Source organism: Channa argus, chromosome 1 (genome assembly GCF_033026475.1).
Source record: "Channa argus isolate prfri chromosome 1, Channa argus male v1.0, whole genome shotgun sequence".
NCBI lineage: Eukaryota > Metazoa > Chordata > Actinopteri > Anabantiformes > Channidae > Channa > Channa argus.
The window spans coordinates 32,972,694-32,996,927 of NC_090197.1; the positions used below are offsets into that span (position 1 = coordinate 32,972,694).

General features: G+C 41.6%; 1 protein-coding gene across 2 annotated transcripts in view; it reads left to right on the plus strand.

The window, feature by feature from the left end:
* LOC137131807 (homeobox protein Meis1-like) overlaps nt 1-24,234 on the plus strand; it is a 69,110-nt gene that overhangs the window by 18,482 nt on the left and 26,394 nt on the right. For both annotated transcript variants that reach the window (XR_010915040.1, XM_067513590.1), the window contains exon 8: nt 17,213-17,358. Coding sequence is in view for 1 of the 2 variants with exons in the window: in XM_067513590.1 (XP_067369691.1) it covers nt 17,213-17,358 (146 nt within the window). In the remaining variant the exon portion in view is untranslated. The remainder of the gene's footprint in view (nt 1-17,212; nt 17,359-24,234) is intronic.

Here is a 24,234-nt window from a genome sequence, read left to right on the forward strand (position 1 = left end):
TCACATTTGCTTCACACATGTCATTAAAATCAGTCCTGGGTGTCTCCTCTCTCCCCAAAGAGCAGACAAAGAAGAAAGCCTCTTATTTTTCTCCTCCCTTTCTCTAGGATATCTTTGTAAACATCCAGCAAGCTTCGACATGGAGAGTCGGAGAACGGCCCTGTAGTTAATTAGTCCCGCTCTATTAGCCCATCTGTTTGCTAGCTAGTTCCTACCAACAAGTCCCATTGTTTAATACCCAGAAGTCCTTTGGTGAAGCCTCGTTGTAGCTGTTGTGCATTGGATCGTGTTTTTGTGTGAAGAGCAGTGCTCAAAAGGCAGAGGAAAAGCTAACAGATCATATAAGTCTGCGTTGGGGTGCGGTGTCCCTCACGGACATGAGCGGGCCTTCTCTTATTCTCCCACTATAAAGTACTTCTCTTTGCCTGTGTGAATTTGTAAGGACACCCCTTGGCTTCTCCGAGGGCCTGGCGAGTGAGGGAAACAGAATAACATTCAGGCAATGAATCGGGCAACTGCACCAATGTGGATGTGAGTCGAGCGTGTGTGTTTGCTATGTTTTGGAAAGCTACAGGGTTCCTGTCTCTCCCTGTCAGAAACATCCAGGGAGTGAGGCGATGACTGATGATATTAGATATGTATCACCAATTACCCCAGACCATGTGTAAAGAGTACAGTGTGCTGTGCCAAGGCAAATAGCTCCCCGTAAGGCTATGTGTTAGTGTCTGCATAAATTTCTAGTGTCTGAGTAGTGGCCTGAGATTTCGGGTTGGTTAGTCAGATTTCTAGCTCTGAGGGATTTTTTTTTCTGTTGGTGTAATTGGACAAAGGCTCAACATGAAATTTATGCTGATATTTGCTTGACCTAAGCTGTGCATATGTGTATGTCCAACATATGTATTCAATTTTTGCTGCATGTGAGGCACATGTTCCCGCCCGTACTGTGAAATTCCTGCATATTTATTTCTACTTGATGATTATAGTGATTGAATAGTTGAGTGAATTATTGAGCCCTGTTATTGCTAGAAGGAAAAGATAGGTGACACTGAAATGACAAGAGAAGGAAACATTTGCACAAATAGTTGCTAGTTAGTATCCCAGCTGGGATCATCATGGTGGAGGATGTGGCTTCTTCTTCAGGATGTGGCTCTAAAAAGATTTGGGTAGTCAGCTATCCTGGTTTCCTGGGTGTATTTGAATATGATTTTCTGACACAGCTTCAGACCATTCATTCACTATCAGTGTCCATTAACTTCAAATGGCTGTGAATCCCCATCGATCGGGCTGGAATATTCCTCTCGTTGTCCTCCATCCATTCATCCACACATCTACACTCCGACCTCTGTGCCCTCAAACAAGGTCAGGCCACAGAGAAGCTGTTGCTTTCTGTTGTCTCATTGGCCACTCTCCAGGGCCAAGGCGGACAAACAGGGACATGGACAGGGTTGCCAGGCAATCAGCAGCTAGATTGGGCTCGTCCAATCGGACTGCTTCACGTGGCCCCCTCAAAGTCACCGATTAATTGGTCTGATTGTCCAGTAGACTGGAAGAGAGAACTGTGTGTGTCTGTGTGGTATGTGTATTCCCTTCTCTGAGTTGCTTTCCTCTCTCACTGTTAAAATCTGTTACCATAATGAGTTAAAAGACTCATTATTGAGACAATTAGCACCACATGTAAGTACAGTATAGCTCGAACTGATCTTCTGCTTTGTCATTAGCAAAGTGTACTGGTCACAGTGGCACACAGTGACAATTCTGAGGATAGAAATGTAACAGGTTTCGACAGTGGTGTATTCTTTCATGGGGTGCACTCCCAGATAATTGGTAATCATAGAGTAACCAAAAACTAGTACAAAACAACAGTAAGAGATGTTCAAAAGCATTGATTTATAGACATATAAAAAGTATAAACATTTTTCAACAGACCTTAAAATTGCATAGATCTGCAAACAGAAATACAGAACATTAGAGGAGTACTTGTTATTATTTTACATTTTTTGTTGAGGTTGTGTAGATGTTCTCTAGACATTACTGTGAAAGATCCTTGGTCCTGTAATTGTCTTATTGGTGTCCAGCGTTCCCGGTAATCTGTTTATATGTGAGGCTCTGTGGGTAGATAAAAGGCATGTGGCTCCCTTGATTAGTCTGCAGTCTGTATTACTGGAGGTGTGTGTGTAAGTACAGTAGCTGGCAGACACAAACACGATTCTCGCTTTGATTTCCTCAGCCTGAACATGGAGAGAAAAAGAGAGAGGAGGGAGAAGTGGGGGGGGGGACAAAACATCAAAATGAGGGAGTACGATAAAGAGGAAGGGAGCAAATCTCTCCGTGAATGCTGTGAAAGCATTTTGATGCTGACTGGAGCCATGTGTATAAAACAGCACCTTGCAGAGCAGCTATCCCTTATGAGGGCGACTGAGTGTTGTTTGGGAGCCTTTAAAGGAACATGCACTGCTGCCAGCAAAAAGCAGAAATGTCTCATGCCAATTCAGAGGTGAAAGAGTTGTGGCCAGGTCACTTTCAGCTTGCTCCCTTTGGAGTTAAAGTGTGTTTAAGCATGTGTCCATGCATTTACAAAAACAGTTTAATACCTGCAGGGTCACAAGAGCGTAAACCTAACATTCTGTTCACATGCTGCATGCTCAGTACCGGATTGGCATAATTACATCTCAAAAAAGCCTGAGAAGTTCTTCAACAACTCGGCATTGGTGGTAGCAGTGTTTATTCAGTCTCAACTGGATTTACTGCATCTCAAACATTATTATCTGTCGTTACCTGGGAAAAGAGATGTTTGGGCTTTCAGTGTCCAATCACGACCTCCCTATTTATGACATCGCTGTACCGCACAGCCAACACGTTAACCAACATGTAGTGACTTGCCTCACAGAAAATGATAGTCCTTGATGACTTTTTATTGCCTCATGGGCAATAGGCAAACTCAGAGTGGCCTGAGTTTGCCCCTCTTAAAAAAAGAAAAAAAAAGAGGAAATTGTATCAGGTTCCCACAGTAAGGGGCCAGTTTACTTTTAGGATTAAGGCTGGTGTCTCGTGGCCACTGGGGTCGTGTGGTAGCTAGAGTCAGAAACAAAGTAAACAAAGTGACTTACACACCCTACACCCTCTTCTCTGCCTCCTTTCACACATGAACAGTTCTTCTGCTTTATCTAACTTTGATGTTTTATTGGCTCAGTGAACATCTCATCTGTGAGAATGTAATAGTCATAAAACTGTTTGATAAGGTGACAGAGGCTATTTGACTGTTTGACTATGGGATTTATGTGCTGTGTGGTGCTGAGTTTGTTTACATATCATCATAATGTGAGGTTCACATTTGTACATATTGTCTTGGTGTCTTTATTGTCTCTCATAGCTTCTGTTTCTATTTTCTCATTATTTTTCTCTCACTACATCGTTTTTTTTTTACTTTCTCTAATGAATGCCTTCCCATTTTGAATGTTTCCCCTGCTCTCTCTGTTACTTTAAATTTCCCCTGAATTCATTCACTCGGTCTCTCTCTATCTGTTGGTTACATGTGCGCATGTTTGCATGACCAAAGAAATGCAAAGTCTATCTCAGACCATTACAATATGCCTTGTGTGCACAATTTACATGAAATCCATATTCATTCATGACATGCGTGGACAGAAAATAGCTTCTCCATCCTTCCTTCCCCTGTTTCTCTTTTGCCTTCATTTGGCCTTTGTGCTGGCTTAGGATTTGCTATGTTCAGAAAGTCTTTCAAGTGAAAACACTGCAATCGTTTTTGTATTGTATATCGTACACAGCTGCCTGTTTTGCAGTTTGTTATTTTATTTTTTTTACCTATAAATCCACTTGAATCATACCATGAAGTTTGGTTTTGCTCCAAAACAGTACAACAGGCACTCAAATGAAAAGAGAAAAAAAAGGGTTTTACTTCATTTGCTCCAGTGAGGGAATGCAAGCGGGAGGGAAATGTATCTTTAGCTCCCATGTTATAATTGTGGCACACTAATGATGTAGACACATTCTCGCTGTCTGTTTACAGGAAGCGCTCTTCTTTAATTTGCGACTGGCGTGAATGCCAAATGCCTATATCTAATTACTGGTGTTTGCTAAAAGATACTATTTACACACACTTTTTGCCTTGTAGAGGTCTCTTGTGTGTCGGGGTGGAGAGATTATGAAAAGAAAACTTAGGTGTGTAAATGAGGTAATGCTTTTTTATTTTTTCCCAATTTTATTTTCAAAATTTTGCTATGTCTAGTAAACAAATACGAGAAAAATATTTCATTATCACTCAGTACTGTTAAATGAAAGATCTTGTTTGAAATGTGTTAACCAAGGAATTCAATCAGGTTTATTTTGGTATGAAGCACCATAATTAGCACCATTGTTGTGTACTCATGTCCTAAAAAAAGATGCTACTTTTGTCAAATTACTAGATATCTTCTTTTGGAACAAAATTCTGTAGCCTTGATTTTCAAATGTAAACACGTTGAAATGTAGTAATGCACTTGTCATGTAAATGAACAGGATAAAAAGTTGAGCATACCCATCTGGTGTGTGTGTGTGTGTGTGTGTGTGTGTGTGTGTGTGTGTGTGTGTGTGTGTGTGTGTGTGTGTGTGTGTGTGTGTGTGTGTGTGTGTGTGTGTGTGTGTGTGTGTGTGTGTACGCGCGTGTGTGTGTGGAAGGTTCTCTGTTCTTGCCATGGGAAATGGCAAAATGGTGACAAAGTTGGAATTTGTCACCATTTGTGCTCTTCTGTATTCAATTGAGCTCCAAATTGCCTGAAATCACAATGGGGCCCACATGTACAACACACACACTTGAGTACTGCAGACAGAAATTGCCCTGGTTCCTAATCGTGGCCAGTACAGGTTCATAGGGAATCTGACAGTGAAATCACAGCGGCTCATCACTGACGTGTCACAAAGCATTACATCTGGCTGATAAAACAACCTCAAACTCTCTCCTCTCTTTCTGTCTTATTTCTGTCGCTGCTGCTTGTGCCTCCCTCCGCCTCTTCGTCTCTTGAAGAGGAGCTGAGCTCAGGGCCCAGGAGGCCTCTGATCAGATAGATGTTAACTTCACAGGGAAAACAGTGATAGCACGCTGGAGAATTCAGACAATCGCTGCTGCCAGTGGATGACAGGAGTGAAGGACAATGTGAGCTTTTTCCTTCAGTTTACAGTATGTGGCTACAAAACACACCTTTTAAAAAAGGTAATATATTTAGATGGCTATGAAGGGGGTGTACTCTAGTTTGGCCGTTAAATGATATGTTGTAGGAATGTGAGTTATAAGAGAAGGAATAGGGGAGAGCAAAGAGACAGGGTATTAGCACTTAGTTTAGAAGAGAAGCATTGTTTAGCCCCTTGCCACACACAAGAACACACACACACAAATAGGCAACTCTCTCTGACACACACACAGAACACCAATGTTTATTTAAGCTTTTGATAAAGAGATTAGCCCCATCATCCTATGCTCTTAAGCTAGCCAAGGGGGTCCGTGTTTAGGAAATCCTGGCTTTCCTGACACATGGGCTTGTAGTAGAACCTGGCTCAAACAACACTTATATGATATTAATACAATTCCCAATGGTCAAATTAACAGGATTCGCTGGTGAAACGAGGCTCCCTTTGTATTTAAAAAGGTGAAAGGGGAAGAAATTAAGGTAGACATAAAGTTAAGGGTGGCAGAGAAAAAAAGATGGAAACAAAATGAGGTGGAAAAGCAGAGCAATTGTGCCAGCTGGGCTTTTTTCTTTATTATTATTAGCCCTATCACAGTGGTTGGAGTCCAGCTTAAAGCTACAAACAGTGAAGTGCTAATTTTAGCTTCCAAAGAGGATAAGGATAAATAGCTTGCTGCCATATGGTCCCCTGCTGATTATATTGTATCAGTAATATTTTCACCCCACCCCCATCCCCACTCCAAACATACACACATTTACACGTAAACACAGTCACATATGTGTTGCTTCGGCATTTGTGATGCAGGGAGATGGCTTTATCTCAACATGTAATGATGCAAGCTGTTGTTTTATAACTATATATATTAGATACATTTAAATGTTACATAATCAAAGTCTTTAAAAATGTTTATTACCCCTATGGAAGTTACACAAATTATTTGCCTGTAGTTTTCAGGCAATTGTTGTTGCAGCAATGGTGTCCTCAATCAGTGGTCTATTTTTATTCACTATAGCTTCCAGCTGCAAGATAACATTTGGCCTCTTCTGTAATCTCCTGCAACTTGGTTTATATTCTCACTTGTAAATGTGAGCCCTGTAGAAGAATAAAAATGAGTTTCTCGCTCTCGCTCGCCATCAACACACATGCACATGTTCACATGTAAATGCAACACACACTCACCACAGCCACTCTCTATTATTCCCTCTCTCTCTACCTCCCTCAAATTGAAATAATTCAATTTATGGACACAGTTCCAGACCTCCCTGGCTAAGACCATTATGCATGGAGCCCCCCTTTTCTAACAAAAGAATGGGAGAATTTACCAGCCGGCTCGCCAAACGACACCCACACAAAGCCAATTTCATGCGAGGAAAACACCAGCAGAAGCACAATTTTTGGTCAAAACCTTCATCCCAGAGGATTTTTGTGTTATTAAAAATGGGTTGATGCTACTTTAATTTTTATTATTTTATAACCTTGCAACTTCCTCTGCTTCTAACATTCAAACCTGACTTTGGCACACAGGTGTTCCCCTATCTAAACATAGGAGCAAATATTGTCAGATCTGTATCATCTAGCTGCAGATCCTTGTAGCAAAAATGATGTCAATTTAAAACAATTTATGGTGCTGTAGCAATGCTGAACATCTATTTCCCTGTGGGTAATGTCTGTAAAAAAGCTGAGGAATACCATGGTTGATGTGTTGAGTTGTGATCCGAGGTAACCTGGGATGCAGCAACTTGGAGGTGGAGTATGTTAACTGGGCCAAAGCTTGACCCAAGGCTGACCCAGACCAAACATGCTGCCCCCTGAGGCCCCCTTCCTTTGGTCCTTTTGTCATGGATACCTGCTTTAGGGATTCAACTGAAAGATAAAGACCTCAGCAGGTTTAGAGAAACAGTGAGGAGAGGTCGAGGTTGCAAATAAACATGCAGGTAAACACAAGAGCAGCAGGGTGGGCTGAGAGCATTATGGGCATTTACTTTGTGTGTTTGCCGAGTAACTAAAAGCATGCCACTTGCGGCGCACACACGTGTGAACGCGCACATTTGGATGTAACCCGATCGTGCATTCTCGCTCCGAGCCAGTGAAACTCTAAGAGATGAGCAGGGACTTGGCTGAGATTCTCAATAGTGATAACCTTTGGAGTAAAGGCCTGAGTGGCAGTGTTAAACACACACACAAACACACACACACACTGCTTTTATATATTGTACACACTAGCTCCCATGGGCTGTCCAAGGTCTTTGTTCCACTGAGATTCTCCTGAGCAGCAAAGAGGTCATTCTCTTACAGGAAGTCACCCCCAGAGAGACCTGTCTCTTTCAAAAACTGACTTGAGGGGGACTTGGTGGTGAGAGCAACGGCGACCATGGGGGGCATATCACTCCCATCCACATGCGTTCCATGCTCAACAGGAAGTAGGCCTGCTGTAAATTTACTTCCTCTTCCTCTGCCCCGTCCCAAAAACCTTATCAGGGCTGTTGCGCATGGAGAGGCTGATAGGACTACAAATCCCCCACATCCCCACTACACCACATCCTGTGCCTATCGAGGACACATTGACAAGCAGGGGAGGAAGTGGAGATACGGCATTATTTTGGACGAGAAACTTTAAAAGTGAATTTTATATATCAGCTTGTGAAGCAAAGTAGTTGTCACAACAGAGGTGTGTGCATATCTTGAATAAGGAGCAATACATTCAATGCCCTTTTAATGATTTACTTATGTGGAAAGCAGAAAATCGCCTCAAAATGTAAATGCAACAACTCAACAAACAAAAATATAAGAGTAGGTTGTTGCTCAGATAATGACATCCTGTTTTTCTATCCACCCCTTCAGTAATCAGAGCTTATGGGTGCAGACTATATTATACTCCCTCATACTACTAAACCCTTCTGTTAAAAAAAACACTCACTCGGAGCTAATGCGCTATTATTAGCTTGTGCCACCACAGGGTTAGCGTGCCAGTATTATCTAACTACATACTGCAGTTTGGCTGGCGCTGATAGGTAAGCATGAGTGGGAAATCCTTTTGTATTATAAGTGTTTATCAGAGGCTGTGTCATGCAGATAGTCACCATGTGGAAAAATGCACAAATGGGTGAAAGTTATACATGTTTGCTCTTTAAAATAAGCTGGAAGTTTGGTTAATGGAACCACACCCCAAACATGAAGAGATGATTACAGACAGAACAAACTGATTGTTGGTACTGAAATGATACACTTCCACTTTATTTCAGTTAATTAAACTGTTGGTTTTGATAGGTTGGAAAAAAACAGTAAAACAAATGCTGCAACATGTAATTTCACTAAATGTAGCCTATTGTAAAAGATGCAAAGATCATGTGAAAGGATGTATTTTCAGTAAATTCATGTTGGCTAAAAATGATACCTTCATACTTAGGGCTCTTTGAAGTCACGAATTATCTTCGTGTTAGGAAAGATGTGTTTACAGTGAGCTTGAGTTTACTGACAAAGGATACTGTATTTTGATGGCTTCTATAAGTACATCTAGTTTTCATCTAGTTACAAATATATATATTTGTGGTATATTTATATATATTTTACTCAACTTTAGTCCACATCAGTGTTTAAATAGGATGTTTTTTCCTTTAGGTTCCCTCTTTTTTTTTTTTTTGTCTGTCATCTGCACTGAAGGACTTTGGGACACCCTTCAGCACATCAGCTGGCTTTTGGAAAAGACCGCCGTGCCATTGTGCTGTTAAGTGCTCTTAGCTTTTGTTATAGTCCTTGTCCTCTCTACCATCCCCTCCCCCCTCTTCTTCCATAGTCCATTTGAGCCCCCCCCCTCCCCCAAACACACACACACACACACACACACACACACACACACACACTTCAGTGTTAGTTATGCGGCAAGTTTAACTGAAGCTCGATGAGTCGAAGGTGGCAAAATCTATCTGAGAACCAGTGAAACATTTGAGAGAGTGAGAAAGAGGCTGAAAAGTCACAATTTCAAGAATCTTACCATTTTTTGTGTGTGGGTTTGTGTGTAAGGACTTCCCTTCACTGAGGCAATGAATCTGTGGGCCCCCCTCACAAGTACTCCCATTTGAACTGAGTCTGGCCTTCTATCTTCAGGTTAAAAAAAGAAAACTGTAACACAAAGGCAAGAGGGGAAAAATCAATAGTTACACAGCAAAAGTGCTCAACATGAAAGGCTGAATTCATCGCCCTACACTTTCATTTTAGCTTGTACCATCAGTCTCTTTTCTCCTTCCTTCTTTCTCTCACGACTGATTTGGAAGTGGGAATAAAAGGCAGTCGCTGTGTGTGTGTGTGTGTGTGTCTGTGTGTGTTTCTGTGTGTGAAGACATACTGGAGTTGAATGTCGTGTCGGTGCCCTGTGCTTGAGGCAGTTTCCAGCGTGTCAGGCAGCCTGTGGTGATGACCCTTTACGGGAAAATGGCACAGAGAGAGCAGTCACATTTACACTGACATTTTTGCCATCACCTATGGCTATGTCAACAGGCCTGCCCCCCCCTTCACACACACACACACACACACACACACACACACACACACACACACACACACACACACACACACACACACACACACACACACACACACACACACACGCACAAACACAGCCAACAGGGAATGGGCCTAACACACAAATACACAGAAAGAATTTAACAGCCTGATATTTCATATGTTGTAAGAGATTAATCATGACGTCTTCAAAATGTGAGAAACATTCAGCACAGCTTCCCAAATTTCAGTGTGATGTCTTCAGATTGCTTTCTAATTGTCAGACATGAAAATGTAGCAACTTTACAACCACATAAAAGAAAATTTAAGTAGTTTGAGAAACATTTGTCATTAGTATACATTACCTGTCTAACTATTGCATAGGCAATATGCAATGATATATTACCTTCACATGTTTAAACACGCATGAATGCCTTCAATATGAATATAATATAATATAATATAATATAACGGTGCCCTTAAAACCCTCTGATAAAAGCCATGGAAACCCAATCAACCTGGGGCTTTGACACTTTTAATGAACTTTTAATGTAATAACTGGCCTGTGTTTGTTTTTGTTTGTTTTTTTAATTCAAACTGTTGTTAGTTAAACATATTCCCTGTGTCTGACTTCCTGCTCTCCTCCTCATCAGATCACCACAAATGAGATAATTGCTCCAAACTTGGCTCAGATTCTCAAAACAAGTAGTCTCCAGTGTCCTTTAATTACAAATAACCATTGTAAATGACTCATTTACTGTCATTATTGAATCTGTCAGCGCTGATCCACAAAACTGTCATCATTCAAAGTAACTGGCTTTGTTACTGCAAAGCACTTGTTATTTACTGTAATTACTTCAATAGAATTGTCTTTGATTACAGGAAGTAATTACTTAGCTCTCCCCGATTGTTTACCTGGCAAGCCCTGCGTTTTTCTTTTTCTTTTGTAATAATGACAACTTTCTAATGTAAAGTTGTCATAATGTATTTATTCATTATTCTGTAGCCAGTGAATGTTCAACAGATATTTGTCAGTGCTTCAGACTGATATAATCCAAAAGACTGGAATGGAGTTTTAAGAAAGATAAAAAAAAAATAAAAACTTGGAGCGTCTCACAGGCTAAAGCAGGAAGGGAAGTCTAGACTAGTCGTATTGTTTTGTCGACAGCGCATGTCATTATCTGCAGAATAGTTGAGGGTATTTCTCGCTGCCGCTCCTTCTCTTTAGGAAAAAAAAGGAAGCCGAGCAGCACTGGTCACAGAGAATGTGTTGTATTGAAGTAAATGTTTGCGTGTTGGTTTAAAATATATGGGTGTATCATTATTGGAATGTTGCCTCATGGAAGAACCTGGGAATAGGGTCACGGGAGTGTGTTCGTGTGTATTTGTTTTCAGTGCACTAAAGTGAGAGATACTTTTGAAAATGTGCCCACACTAGGGGCTTGGATTGCAAGGAATTCTTGCGTTTTCAGAATATTTGGAAGTAGGAGGGGCTTCAGAGCCATGCAAAAAGGAACCCCCCACTGCCTGCAAACCCTGTTAACTCCCCCTCCCCAAGTCTTGAGCTTATGAATGGCCTGAATACAATAAATGCCACTTTTTTCTTTTCTCCCACCCTCTTGTGAGCCTTTGTTTACCCCTCTGAGGATTTCTGGGAATGTAATGTATGTGTATGTGTGCAAGAGTCTGTGTGTGTTTGAGAGACAGTTAGCGAGAAGAAGAGCACTTCAGAGAATGTCCATCAGGATGTGTGTGTGTTTGCTGTATCATGTTTGGAGTGAATTTCTCGCCTCACCAATATAGGATGTGTGCGTCCCATGTGGACAGGGAAAGCAGGCCCCTAAGGCCTGGGCCTTGCCTCGGCAGCCAACCCAAAGTCATGTGAGCTTTCTGGGGTGTGAAACTCTAGGAGTGGCCCACAAGGGATCAGCTCCAGGTCACTCACACTCGCAGTGAAAGACACATTTGCTCTCTATTGCCACAAATGGCCCTTAGTCATAAACTCAAAAGGCCTATCTTCACCACTTTTCTCTCTCAGTCCATCCACGGCCTATAAAACATCTTACAGTATAGTTCAAGAAACGTTTGGCCATATGTGGATGATTTCTCTAACAGGATCCGATTCATGACATCTGGCATAAAGCTAGTACTCATAACCCCTATTCTTCGGTTGAACTATTAAGTAAAAAATATTATTAGAAAGCAAAATGTCATAATTCTGTGGCATTGTGCTGGAAGCAACATGTCTGACAAAATCGCAATTCACAGTCGACTGATTGTTGAATCTGTGGCTGTTAATTTTCCAGGCAGCAGAAAAATGGCTGACACCTCAGAAATGGTACGTGTGCCCATGCAGAGGGGGCAGGTGGTACCAATCTCTGTCTTATGCTGAGAGATGGTTTATAATCAGATCATAACAGATTAGCCTAGATACTGCTTGATAATGTCAGGGTATGCCTTGAGACAGATGTAGAGAAGTGATAAAGACAGGAGAGGGAGATGAAGGTGTCATTAGTACTCACTAGTTGAAAACCTAGATTGAACACATCCAAAGTGAAGATTTTGAGCAGCCCAGATCACCTTACAATTTAACCATGTTTAATCAGTGAAATATCATTTGCCTCTTTCTGTTTGATTTACAAAGAAGGAACACTTCCCACCTACAGTGGAGAAAGATAACAAACCTCATTCTTACATCCCCACCACTGTGCAAATATCCTCCAACCCCACACTCCAAAAGGCAAAGAGAAAGAGGATAGAAGAAAGTAATGAAGTAGGAAGGAGGGGAAGGCAAGAATGAAACATGAAGTGGCAGAAAGGCTTAAATAAAAGCCATCGAAGCTGAATGAGCATAGAAGTGCCTGTTTAGCAAATGCTAATGAAGGTAGTAGTGTTGCATGAAGAAAGCTAACCTACTTTTTACGTCATTATCTGTTTGCTCACAGTGTGTGTGTTTGTGTGCAAGTGTGTATTTGTGTATACAGCATGTGAGGGGACTGATAAAATATTCCTTCCCTTAGTTGGCCCCGGGGCATTTGAAATGCCCCTGGCTCCTTCCAGTCACTGGCCTGCTCACTAATTGCCACACACACACACACACACACACATATACACACACACACACACACACACATAATATTCTGCGGCTGGAAACATGCATTCAAAAAAAGACAGAGATAGACACACATACAGGCGAATGCACATCCATGCATGCAGTCTTCATACCCAAACATGCCTGCTATGCATTGATTCACCCCTCCTCATCCCAGCCCCTCCTCTCACTAGTTGCAAAGACGTTGTCATGGCCGATCAGTGGGCCAGGCCCAGAGTTGTGCCTGTGGCTTTTCCTCATAGGGAGGCTAGAGCTTGCTAGTCTAGCTGCTCCATGTTGTATGTATGCAGCCCAGGGTTACTGCCTGCTGATGCTCTTAATGAGCCTGGCTGTCTGTGTATAGAGGGTGACTGACTGATTCATTGGCTGACTGGCTTACTAGCTGCCTGGCTATCTTTCTGACTGACTGAATAAACGGCTGATTGACTGACTGACAAGGCTGCTTTTTGCATGACTGACTTGTTGTCAGTTGTCATTGTCACATATTCACTCTCCAAATTTTTACATCTCAGCTATTTTGGTCCATATCACAGTACTGGAAGAAGCACTCAGATTATTTACATAGGTAAAAGTAAAAATATTTTGTAGTCACATATTTTATTAAAGTGATGAAAACAGTGATGCATCAATGTTTTGTTTTCAGGTGCAAATGTTCTGTTGTGCTATTAAAAGATGTCAGCTTCAAACTCCAAAATGGAGAAATAATTATCTCCATTACAGTGGACATGCACTGACTGACTGTCCTGATAAGATTTTTTTTTTCAACTGATTAACTCTAGTTTTTCTCCAGTGGCTTGAGTTCAAGCTTTCACTTCTTTTTCTCTTTTCTGCTCTGACTGAATTTGAATTATTTCATCTCCCTCATTGTCCTCCTTTTACCCTTCTTCACCATCTCTCATATGCCTTCTTTCCCTGTTTTTCCCCCCTCTTTCTCTTTCACAAGCTGTGGTAAGATCGTTGACATTTCCCCAACATGGCTGCCAGACACAGCTTCAACACCTTTCTTGCCTTACCCTCGCTGCTCTCTCGTCTCTTTCCTCTTGCTCACCGAGCTTAAAGAAAAGCAGAAATTAGCCCCAGACCTTGCAGAGGTGATTGGTATCAAATTGCAGTGAAAATGGAAATGCCAATAAAATTGACAATCCTTTCCCAGCCCTCCTCCTTCCTTCTTCCCTTCTAGGTAAAGGAAGTGTCTATAGGTCAGACTTACTTAGAAGCATTTGGGAAGAGTGAGAAATGGAGGGAATATCGTTGGGGGTCGTTAGGGGTTCCCTCTCTATCCTAGGGCCTAAATTCTGTTATGTTAGGACTATAAGTTTTATTTTTTTGTCAGTTTACCAAATAGCATGTGCTTTCATTCAGTCATATAAAGTAGATATAACATGAGTAAAGATTTACTGCTGGCTGGGTTGTGATTAATTATCGATCAGCCAAACATCTTTGTTTAATACCCTGATTTGTAATGGGTAATGATTGTAAAGGCTGATTACATAACATTTACCACAAATCAATTAATGTCACTGCTTGAAAATGTAGCTGATGTGGTGCAGTTAATACTGAAGTCGGATGAAAACTTAATGGCAGTTGTGGGTCTGGTTTAGATTAATTATGTGGTAAAACATATGCGAAAGAGTTTTGGAAACACCTACAATCAGGCATCTTCTTATGACAGTTTTTCTCTGAGCATCTACACTTTCTCTAAATCCTTTGTGCTCTCCTTTCCTTGTTCCCCCTTCTCTCTATGCTTCTCACGATTTCTCACCTCTTCCTGAGCCTGCCTTCTCGCCCACTCTTTCCCACTTGCTCACTTGCATGCATACTCATTCACTCCTTCACTCACTCCTTCACTCAGTCAGTCAGTCAGTCACTCACTCACTCACTGAGCTGGTACTCAGGCCGTTTGCTTCCGTTTTCCTAACTCGCATGGGACAAACCCCTAGGTTTGTTATTGTAGGCTTTGCTGAACATGAGCCGGTCTTTACAACGGATTGAGAGCATTTGCTTCCAATGAAAATTTGGTCTAAGATTACAGGGCCTCGACTTGTCTCACCCCTCTTTTCCACCAGACAGAGAGACATAAAGGGAGCGAAAAAGAGAGCAAGAGACAGAGGGGTGGGTGTATTTTTGCCCTCAAACAGTAGGCAGAAAAAAAAAACTCACTTGTTAAACCCAGGCTGCATTTGTCCTGGGTTAATAATGTAACTGAAGCTTGCAATGTGAGTGTGCTCTCAGACAGAGTGGGATCTAGGAGCTGGGTGGACAGGGTACATTTTCTGTGTGTGTGTAGTACTGAAATGGTTAGCTAGTTAATCAATTCATGCATCAGTTATTTGACAGTGATAATTGATTAATTGTTGAGTAAAAATGTTTCTGGCTTAAGATTTAATATTTTGGGGTTTTCAACTGTGGAAGTGGAAATAATGAACTTGACAGCATCACCTAAGGCTCTGGGGAATTGTGATGGCAATTTTTCATTATTTTTTTATTTCACAGGCGTACTCTACAGCTGTAGGACGGCATGAGTCCATAGCTGAGTGTAGACATGAGACTGAAAGTGTGCTTCGGTTTGTATAATTAAAAGATTGTCCTGTACAATAACCAGACTTGATTGCAGATTTGGTTATAAGCCCTTCGGCCTGAATCCGATTTCTGACCTTTTGGTGATGTTACAGTAGCCCAAATCTACCACCAGCTTTACAGGCATCTGTGCATTATTAATGTGCATTTGGTGTTTGCATACATATCGCACCATCTATGAAAAGCAAGCTCTTGTTTTAGCCCTCCCCCACCAGCCATATCATCACCTCCACTTCCACACGAGGTTCATTAAAAAAAGGCTTCAATATGTGTGCATATGTATCTCCTTCTGCCAGAACAGTTGGGGAGAGAGAGAGAAAGACTGAGAGCCAGCCAAGAGTGTTGTTTCGTATGGATCGTTGAGAGCCTCTCTTTCCTAATGGTGTATATAATTCAGGTGCCCTCCAGGCATGCTTTCAGGAATTCTTTTGCCTGAGGTAATGGGGAGCAAAGGCCTCGGTTTTAGGCCCTTGATTATTCCATTGATGTGGCAGGCTGGAAAAAAGTCATCTCCAACCGGATTAGCACCAACATTCACATTAATTATCTATGAATCAGGGGTTTAGGGTTTAGCTAGGTGCTGGGTGTCACCCTCTGCAACTTAGCGGAGTGGAGGCCCACTTGAATGCAGTTATCTACTCCCGCCACAGTGAATAGACCTAGAAGCTTTAGAAGTGCTTTGTGTGTAATCAATAAATAACTGGATCCAATTCAGTGCAATGCTTCAGCGTTTTTATTTCTTCTTTTTCTTCCTCCCTCCCCTCACTTCTAGTCGACGAGAAGCAGTATGGGACAAAAATTTGTTATCAGCCAATGAAAATTTTAGCAGTGAGGGTGCTACTTGTTTACTTCGCCTCATGTTTCTTTTATGATTATCATCTTCATTGAGGGTGGCTCACATTTTTGAATAACGATAATAACAATTAGGCTTTTCACAACCACAGATGGAAAGAGCCTCTTTCTCTCCACTGAGCAGTATAGAATGCGTACAATAATTAGGTAGTTTCGAATATGTGGCGTGTGTGTGTGTGTGTGTGTGTGTGTGTGTGTGTGTGGGGGGGGGGGGGGGGGGTTCATGTTGCTGAGTCTGAATGCAAAGAATAGGCCTGCAGAGCATCTTCCTTTCACTTTTCCTCTGTGCTCAAATACTCTAAGCTGTCTCAGTGTTCCCCTTAGGTGAGGTTAACTGGCCTTAATAGAGCCTTATCGAAGCCCTACAGGTTGCTGTAAGCAGCCATGACGCCATTGTTATGAAAAGCAGCTAGCTTTGTTAGTGCTGTTTGTGCCTCTGACTTCTTTTTTCCACCTATTTTCCTTTTTATTTTCTGCCTCCCCCCTCCTCGCAACCTCCCCTTTTGTAGTGCCGTGTTACTCTTTCCACCTCAGGTAAAATGGCAGAATGCGCTGGGGCGACGCTTCAATAACTATTTTCCCCTCAGGATAATAAAGACTAAATCTCTCTGTCATTTTCAATTCTGCGAAGGCTTGGATGGGAGAGTGGGGAAATGCGACCTTACAAGTCCTTTGTGCTCCCCTTCTCCCTCTCTTTTTCGCAGAAAGATGCGAGCGCTTGCTGTGTTTTCAAGTGGCGGGGGAAGAAGAATGAAAGGCAGGGTTATTTATAAATGTATTAAAAATGAATGCATTTATGAGGTGCTGTTTTCCAGCCATTCTCTACTTGCCATTGTTGTCTCTATACCCCTCCATCTGTGCATACAAAGCCCTCCAGAATTCCTTCGAAATCGTATTTATTCCCTTTGAACGCAGAGGCACAACGAATGCAGGAAGTAAACAAACAGTGTGTCTGATCTCCGCTGTCTCTTCCTGTTTCTTGTCATGTGACAGGTGATGGCCTGGACAACAGCGTGGCTTCACCGAGCACAGGTGATGACGATGACCCGGATAAGGAAAAGAAACGCAACAAGAAGAGAGGGATCTTCCCTAAGGTGGCCACCAATATCATGAGAGCATGGCTCTTTCAGCACCTAACAGTGAGTTGATTGAAACAGCATTTGTGCTCAGTTTCATATCACATGTCAACACTAAACCTCATGCCACACCCACAGGCTTTTCTTACTGTTCTACACACAGACACACATTGATTCTTTTGCTCATTTCTTATTTGACGCAAATACACTTGCACTCAAAGGAACATACACACACACAAAGAGACGGGCACTCACATACACACCACCAAAACACCCCCCATGCCCCCATCCCAAGACGTATCCCGGTTTGTACGGTGAACACTTCAAAGTCAGAGGCTTGTGTAATCTGCTGGTGATCTTAGCAGCCTGCGCTCTCACTCCTCATCTGCTGAAACCGAATAAGGTTGAAGCCAAGGAGAGATGCCCCCGGCCACAACTGCTGCAGATACATAGATGAACCTTATTAAGAACAAATCTGTGATTATTTAACAGATGCCTGAGATGCTGCAAAGGCCTGTGCTTCTGCTTTATTTTTGCTCCATTATTGCAGAGAATACCAATGCAGTTATCACCAGCTGACAATCACAAATTGTCTGAGGGGGAAATGGTGTGGGAAACTTTTTATTTAGACGCTGGAAAATCCAAGAGTAAATTTTAAAATTGAGCCAATGATAAAAATCCTATTTAGCATTTATTCTAAACATGATCGGTTCACCAGCCAGACTCAGATTTGCTAGACATCCTCTGCTAACATTTATAATGGTTAACAAAGGTAGAAAGAAGGGAAAAAATACAACACTGTTCCAGTATTGGGTTAAATAAGGTATAAGGCAGTTTGTGTGGTCTCTTTGAGTGGTAAAGCAAACATTTCAGCAAATTCTGGTACTGAGTGAAATTCCAGATTAGAATTTGAGTCTTATGCGTTATGCTAAGCGTTATGTTAAGGAAACATGTTTCCAACTTCAGCTAGACTTTCGTCACACACATTCTGCCTTTGTCAGGAGTTTGTAGAGAACATGATCCAGTTTAGCTGAGTGGGTGTTGGTTTGAATTGCACAAGTCAACAGGGAGGATGCTAGGGAAAGTAATTTGGCTGTTGGGCCTTGGATACTGCATGGGCTCCACTATTTGTTCCATTATTTGTAACCTGTCCTCTAAAGTCTGGTGGTATGCATCCTACACTACCTCTGTCTGCTTTCAACTGTGTTGATGCCAAATCTTTTTCATTGCAAGTTTTTTTATTGCATTGACCGTAATGTGGGATGTAGGCATCAGTACTGTATTTTGTATATATGTGCACACAATATAATTACACAACCATCTCATAAGCTTGCTTAAACTTTTTCCTTCTCTTTGAGCACTCCCCTTTCTGTATGACCCTCACCACCTCCTTCAAAAAACCAAGAGCTCTCAATCACCCTGCATAAACACACACACACACATACACCTAGAAAGTAACTTCTCCACCAACTCCCTGACCTCGACCCATACACCCTCGAACCCTTCGGGCCCACAGAGGAAAGGTGTTTGAAAAATACATACATCCTGTCTGTGGAAACACAGTCCAGAACACTCATAGTAAAACACACACACACACAAAACTAGCAACACAACTACTGTGTCATATTACACTATAAGTTTGGCGTATGGGTGGCTTCTGCACTGTTAAATCTCAAAGAGGGTGAAAGTATATAAGTGAGTATCAAGGGAGCAAGAGAGAGGAGAAGGTGAGGAAAAGAAGGCAAGGCGATGAAGTGTGGGATAAGAAGGACCCATGATCCATCTTTTGACTGTGATCCTTCTCTTAGCAAAAAAGAGGAAAAAACATACAGTCACACAATGGGACATAGGGTAACTTGCTATATGACACAAACCAAGAATAAGCTCTTGTTTTTTAAGTGGAAACCTAAACCTAAAAGGTTGATGAAAAAATCACTTTCAATAAGTATATCCTAGTCAGTAAAGCCATACAAAAGCGAAAAGCAGGCAGAGAAGAACAACATTGTCTTTTTTTATTAGAAATGTGGTCTTAATTCTGAAAAATACTGGCATTAAAAATACCACTGATGTCAGATAAATACTTGCAGTGGTCTCACTTGTTTACCCTAATCATTCTTTGTTGTCATTATTAATTTAATCACCATATGTATGTGTATATAAGTGGTACACATAACACCTCTAATGTAAAAACATTTACAGTATCTCTTACACTAGTAGTATGTCTCACTGTCTATGCTGGTACAAACATAAGCACAGACAGATTATACATCATCGAGTAGCCTGTCTTTGTTTCACAGAGGAATGGAGAATGTGAATCTGGCCTTTTTTAGAAATAGACACAATGTCAACAAGGCACACATGGATGACAAGGCACTGTGGCACCAAACATGCTAGAATAAGGGAGCCAGAATCTGGTATTTCTCAAGTAAATAAAAATGCAGGAATCTGACACTGGTGCACAAGAAACCAGATACAGTAGAAAAAAGGAGACTATACTGTAAATTTGAATAGCTACTTTTGTGAATCTGAATGTGCCGGGTTGACATAGCCTGTACGGGGAAAAATAGAGTTCTGGTACTATAGGTACCAAAACACATAGTTTATCCATCAAGGATGCAAATTTCCAGTGACATTCTTACAGGAAAGAGGACAGATTTCGGAGCATTTTGGACAATGTTCTAATTACATAGATTAGAGGTATTATCAGAGCCACACTCAAAGCCAGAGTACTTTAAGTGTAATGAATCTTCCACAGCTTATGGTGGCGGTGTTAAATTAAAAGTAGGAGATAAAAATATGAGAATTGGTAGCAAATGGTAGAAAAGCTGTTGTGTGTTGTTCTGTTGTGTGATGTTAGGAGAGATATACCAGTGGTATCGAATTTGTGACAGTGACGACAGTCACAGTATGCTGAGTTCTCGCCAACACGCCCTATGAGCTCATATGTTGTTGACAGTGCTTGTGGGACAAGTTCATCTGAAGAATTTGGCTGCTCAGACTTGGAACGGCTACAAAACATTAGCATTTACCGCCTGTCACCAATAGCCGAACCACGCAACCCGCTGCCAGCTTGACATGCAGCTGTAAACTTGGTGGGAAACCAAAATAAAGGATGAGGGGGGTGGGCTTTTCCATTTTTGTCCTCATCGTATTTTGATGTTTCTTTTCCATTGACATTCTTAATTAAAATATGAATGGGACAACTGATAAGGAAAATCTGCAAAAATGCATTTCTCGCCTTGACAAACACCCTAATATCTCCTTGACATCAGCGAGCTTGTGTTCATACCTATAGATTGATCTGAAGTGTGTTTATGATTTTGAAATCAGACCTAAGAAAATATGTTTATTTGTTAAGATTGCAGAAGTGGCTGAACTGCCCCCCTGCTTTGTGTTACCACCAAAAGACAAGCTTTGAATTAAAGCAATAGCAGGTACCCAAATCTGTGTTTCCCCTTTCCTTGTTGTTGTGCAGTTGGAATCCACCCACCCCTGCACCCTCTTCTCCTCATGAATGGTATTTTCTTGTTTAATTTAACAAGAAATAAGTAGTAAATGAAAACTCAGGACTCCAATCCCCAATGCGCCCTGTGCTCTGCTCTCCACTCCCCTATGAAAAGGCAATTTGTGAAATTATGTGATAGAGTAATTAGATGGAATTCACCCTTGCCTCCCTGCTACACACAGCACCCGTATTCCCGTTTAGATTGCTGCTTTGCTAAAAAAAAAAGTGTGGGTGTGTATGAAAGGGAGTGGTGGGTTGGGGGTTGTGGTTGTTGGCATTCAGATTCTTAGCATCGGCATATTAGCCTGGCAGACTGGGATACACACTCTCATACACATTATCGCTAACACTCTCATTCTGGCTCTCCTCCCTTCCTATTTGTACACAGACTCAGTGTAACGAGGGGCAGCCGTGATCACAGCTCATAAAAGAAGCCAACCCACAAACCCTCAGTGAGCTGATTTTTTTCCCCCCTCATCTTTCCTCCCCTTAAAAGTATAAAATGCACAGAGAGAGAGTATAAAAAATCCAACTGGAAACCATAATCCCCCACTAATACAATTAGAGTCTAATTTAACCGCTCGCGTACGCAGATGTAGCAGAGCTGAGGGAGTGCTGTTCCCCCCACTGCAGCATGCAGCAGGACTTTTGAGCAGAAACAGGTGTGAAAAGTGATATAATTCATTTCTGCACTGGTAGAGGAGGCCAGGAGCCTTGCTGTCTTGGGCCCTCAGTGGTGGGGGAATCCAAACTGTGTGTGCAGGGTGAGAGGGGAGTTAGAGGAGGTGATGGATGTTGGGTGGATAGATAGATGCACTTATCATCGCATTAAGAGGCAAGATTTGTTTGAAATTGAATGGACACTAAACTTTATTACAAATAAATATAGAACATTATTTTTTGTTAGGTTGGAAGGATGTGTTACACAAAGTATTTAAACGTTTAAGTACATTTCTATTGATAGTAGTCATAAAAAACTGCAGCACTGTGTAAACTGATGTTTTATTCCTTAAACTCTCAGATATGTAAAGCCTCATCTAAACAAAAGAAGGGGGAGAAAAAGTTCACTACGGGTCAAAGTTCAACACTGCCTCAGATGCCATTTGTCTTCAGCTGTTTGTTGCTAGAACCTGGACATGTCAGCACCCTGGTCACCCACAGCAGCTTTGAATCGCCACAGCAACACAGGGCTGGGAAGGTGTTTGCCCAGTGGTCCTGTCTTCATATTTACAACAGATAGCTGAGCTTTATTAGTAAGTTATAGTGATAAGAAGGAAACAGGAAAGAGAAAGGGAAATAACACACAGTATGATAATGGTGCAGTGCTTGAATTGAATCCAGAACAGACAGATGTTTTGTTTTCTTCAATATTTGTAAATGTGTTTTTTCCTGGACTGTCATCTTAGTTATCCAATGCAAAAAAATACGTTTCTCATGAAAAATAATTTCAACGTACCATCCAAGCCACCAGGGCACCCTATTAATTGCTTTAAAAATACATCCGGAAGGGAGCTTAAAAGTAGAACATCAGCTGACTGTTTCTATCATATTTATTCATAAACATCAACAAAGGCACAATGTCCATCTTCATACTGTAAAGTAATATGGTGGCCTATGTGGCCTGGTGTCTCCGATTAGGTCTTAATTCAATCTAAGTGCTAGTCAGAATCTTAGGCGCCACTGCATTAGGATTTCAAAGAGGTCCTAAGAGACGACAGACGGACAGATCTGCCAAAGGCCTGGCGTGACGCTGTGATGAGACAGAGCGGCAGAGGAAAACAAGGGAACAAGTTTGTCCTATTCTCAGCATTTTTATTTAGTTTTAGATACTTTATCTCTGGGATTGGAATTAGCTTTGGGCTTGTGTGTTTGTGTGCATGCATCGGTCTGTGAGGGACTGGTGTTTGTGGAAGTGTGTGTGTGTGTGTGTGTGTTTGTACGAGAGCATTTGGAAGCAATGGCTTGTCCAGACCAATCACAGGAGTAGCTCCTGTCAATGAGGAGGCAGCTGAGTCAACCTGCCTACCCCCACTACACACATGCACACACCCTCATACTGTGACCCAACCCCCACATTACCCCACACCTTGTAATGAAAACATCATCAATTATCCCTCTTGACAGGCCCTGGGGACCAAAGGCAGACAGCTCTCTTTGGGGGCTTCTCTTTTGTGGACTGACCCTCAGATACACACAGACTTGTTACTCATACACTTTTGCATCAATTTCATGAAGTTGATAGGCTGATAACCTGTGTTTTTCAGGAAGCTAGTGAGATGTAGTAAGATCGGCTCCTCCAGTGGAGGTGTTGGTGCCAGGAGGTGTGTCTCTGGGTAAAGGTATGGCCAGGGGTGTGCATCAGTCCTGACATGGACTCCTGAAAGGCCATCTGTTACATGACTGATGGATGGATAAATAGATGAAGGGATACAGTAGATGTTGGCATTTCAGAATATGGGTAACACGCGTGGAAACTTGTGTGTAAAAATAGGTCAGAGGTGTTTTCCATCTATCCTGCATACTTAGATTTTTTTTATGCAAACATAAAATTCTAATATTTTGCGTATTGGAATAATTTCATCGAAAGCATTGTCTTTGTGGAAGTCATAGTGGTTACATCCTACATATAAATATTTCTTGTATCTTGTTTGCAATAGAACTTATCCAACTGAAATGTCAAATTGCTCAGTTTATTGTCTGAACACACAAGTTAAAAAATTTTTTTATACCTCAGTCCACTCAGATATATTATGTTGTGCATGCTTAGTTGAGTATTTTCTTTTTAAATTTACAGTCAAACAATGATTTCTGCCACTCTCACAGTCAAAACCAGCTGACGAATTAATTACAAATAAGAATATATATCGATTTCAGGTCTTTCACAAAGTCTCTTTACGAATTTGACAACCTTTTATTTCAGGGCGTTCTTCCACTTTCTCCTTGTTACCTTGTATCATTTTACCCCTCTATTTAAAAGCCCTTAAGGGCAGTTAACTTTCAATTCATGTCCCCTTTGAACTTTTCCAAAATGTCTGCCCTAGATCTAGACTAAAAGCGTTTTTGTGTGTGTGTGTGTGTGTGTGTGTGTGTGTGTGTTGATCGGGCCTTAGTGAGGGTGGGGGGGCTGGTGTTTCCTTGAGAACGTGAGAACTTTACAGACCCTCAAGGTCAGTCACTAGCACTGGAGGGGTTCAACAGTCATGAGATCTAATATGCCTCTCTCTCATACACACACACACAGGGTTCATGGGTGTTTGTACTATTTAGATGCTTCTTTTTGTTTCAGTTTGATATATTATTGGTTTCGGTTTAATGAGGCCTCAGTGGTTAGTTTTAAAATGCTTATGTTTCTAAGTCATACAGATTTAATATAAAGGTTGGGATATGTAATAACAATTTTGATTTCTCAATTACCTTGTCGCCATCCCCGTCAT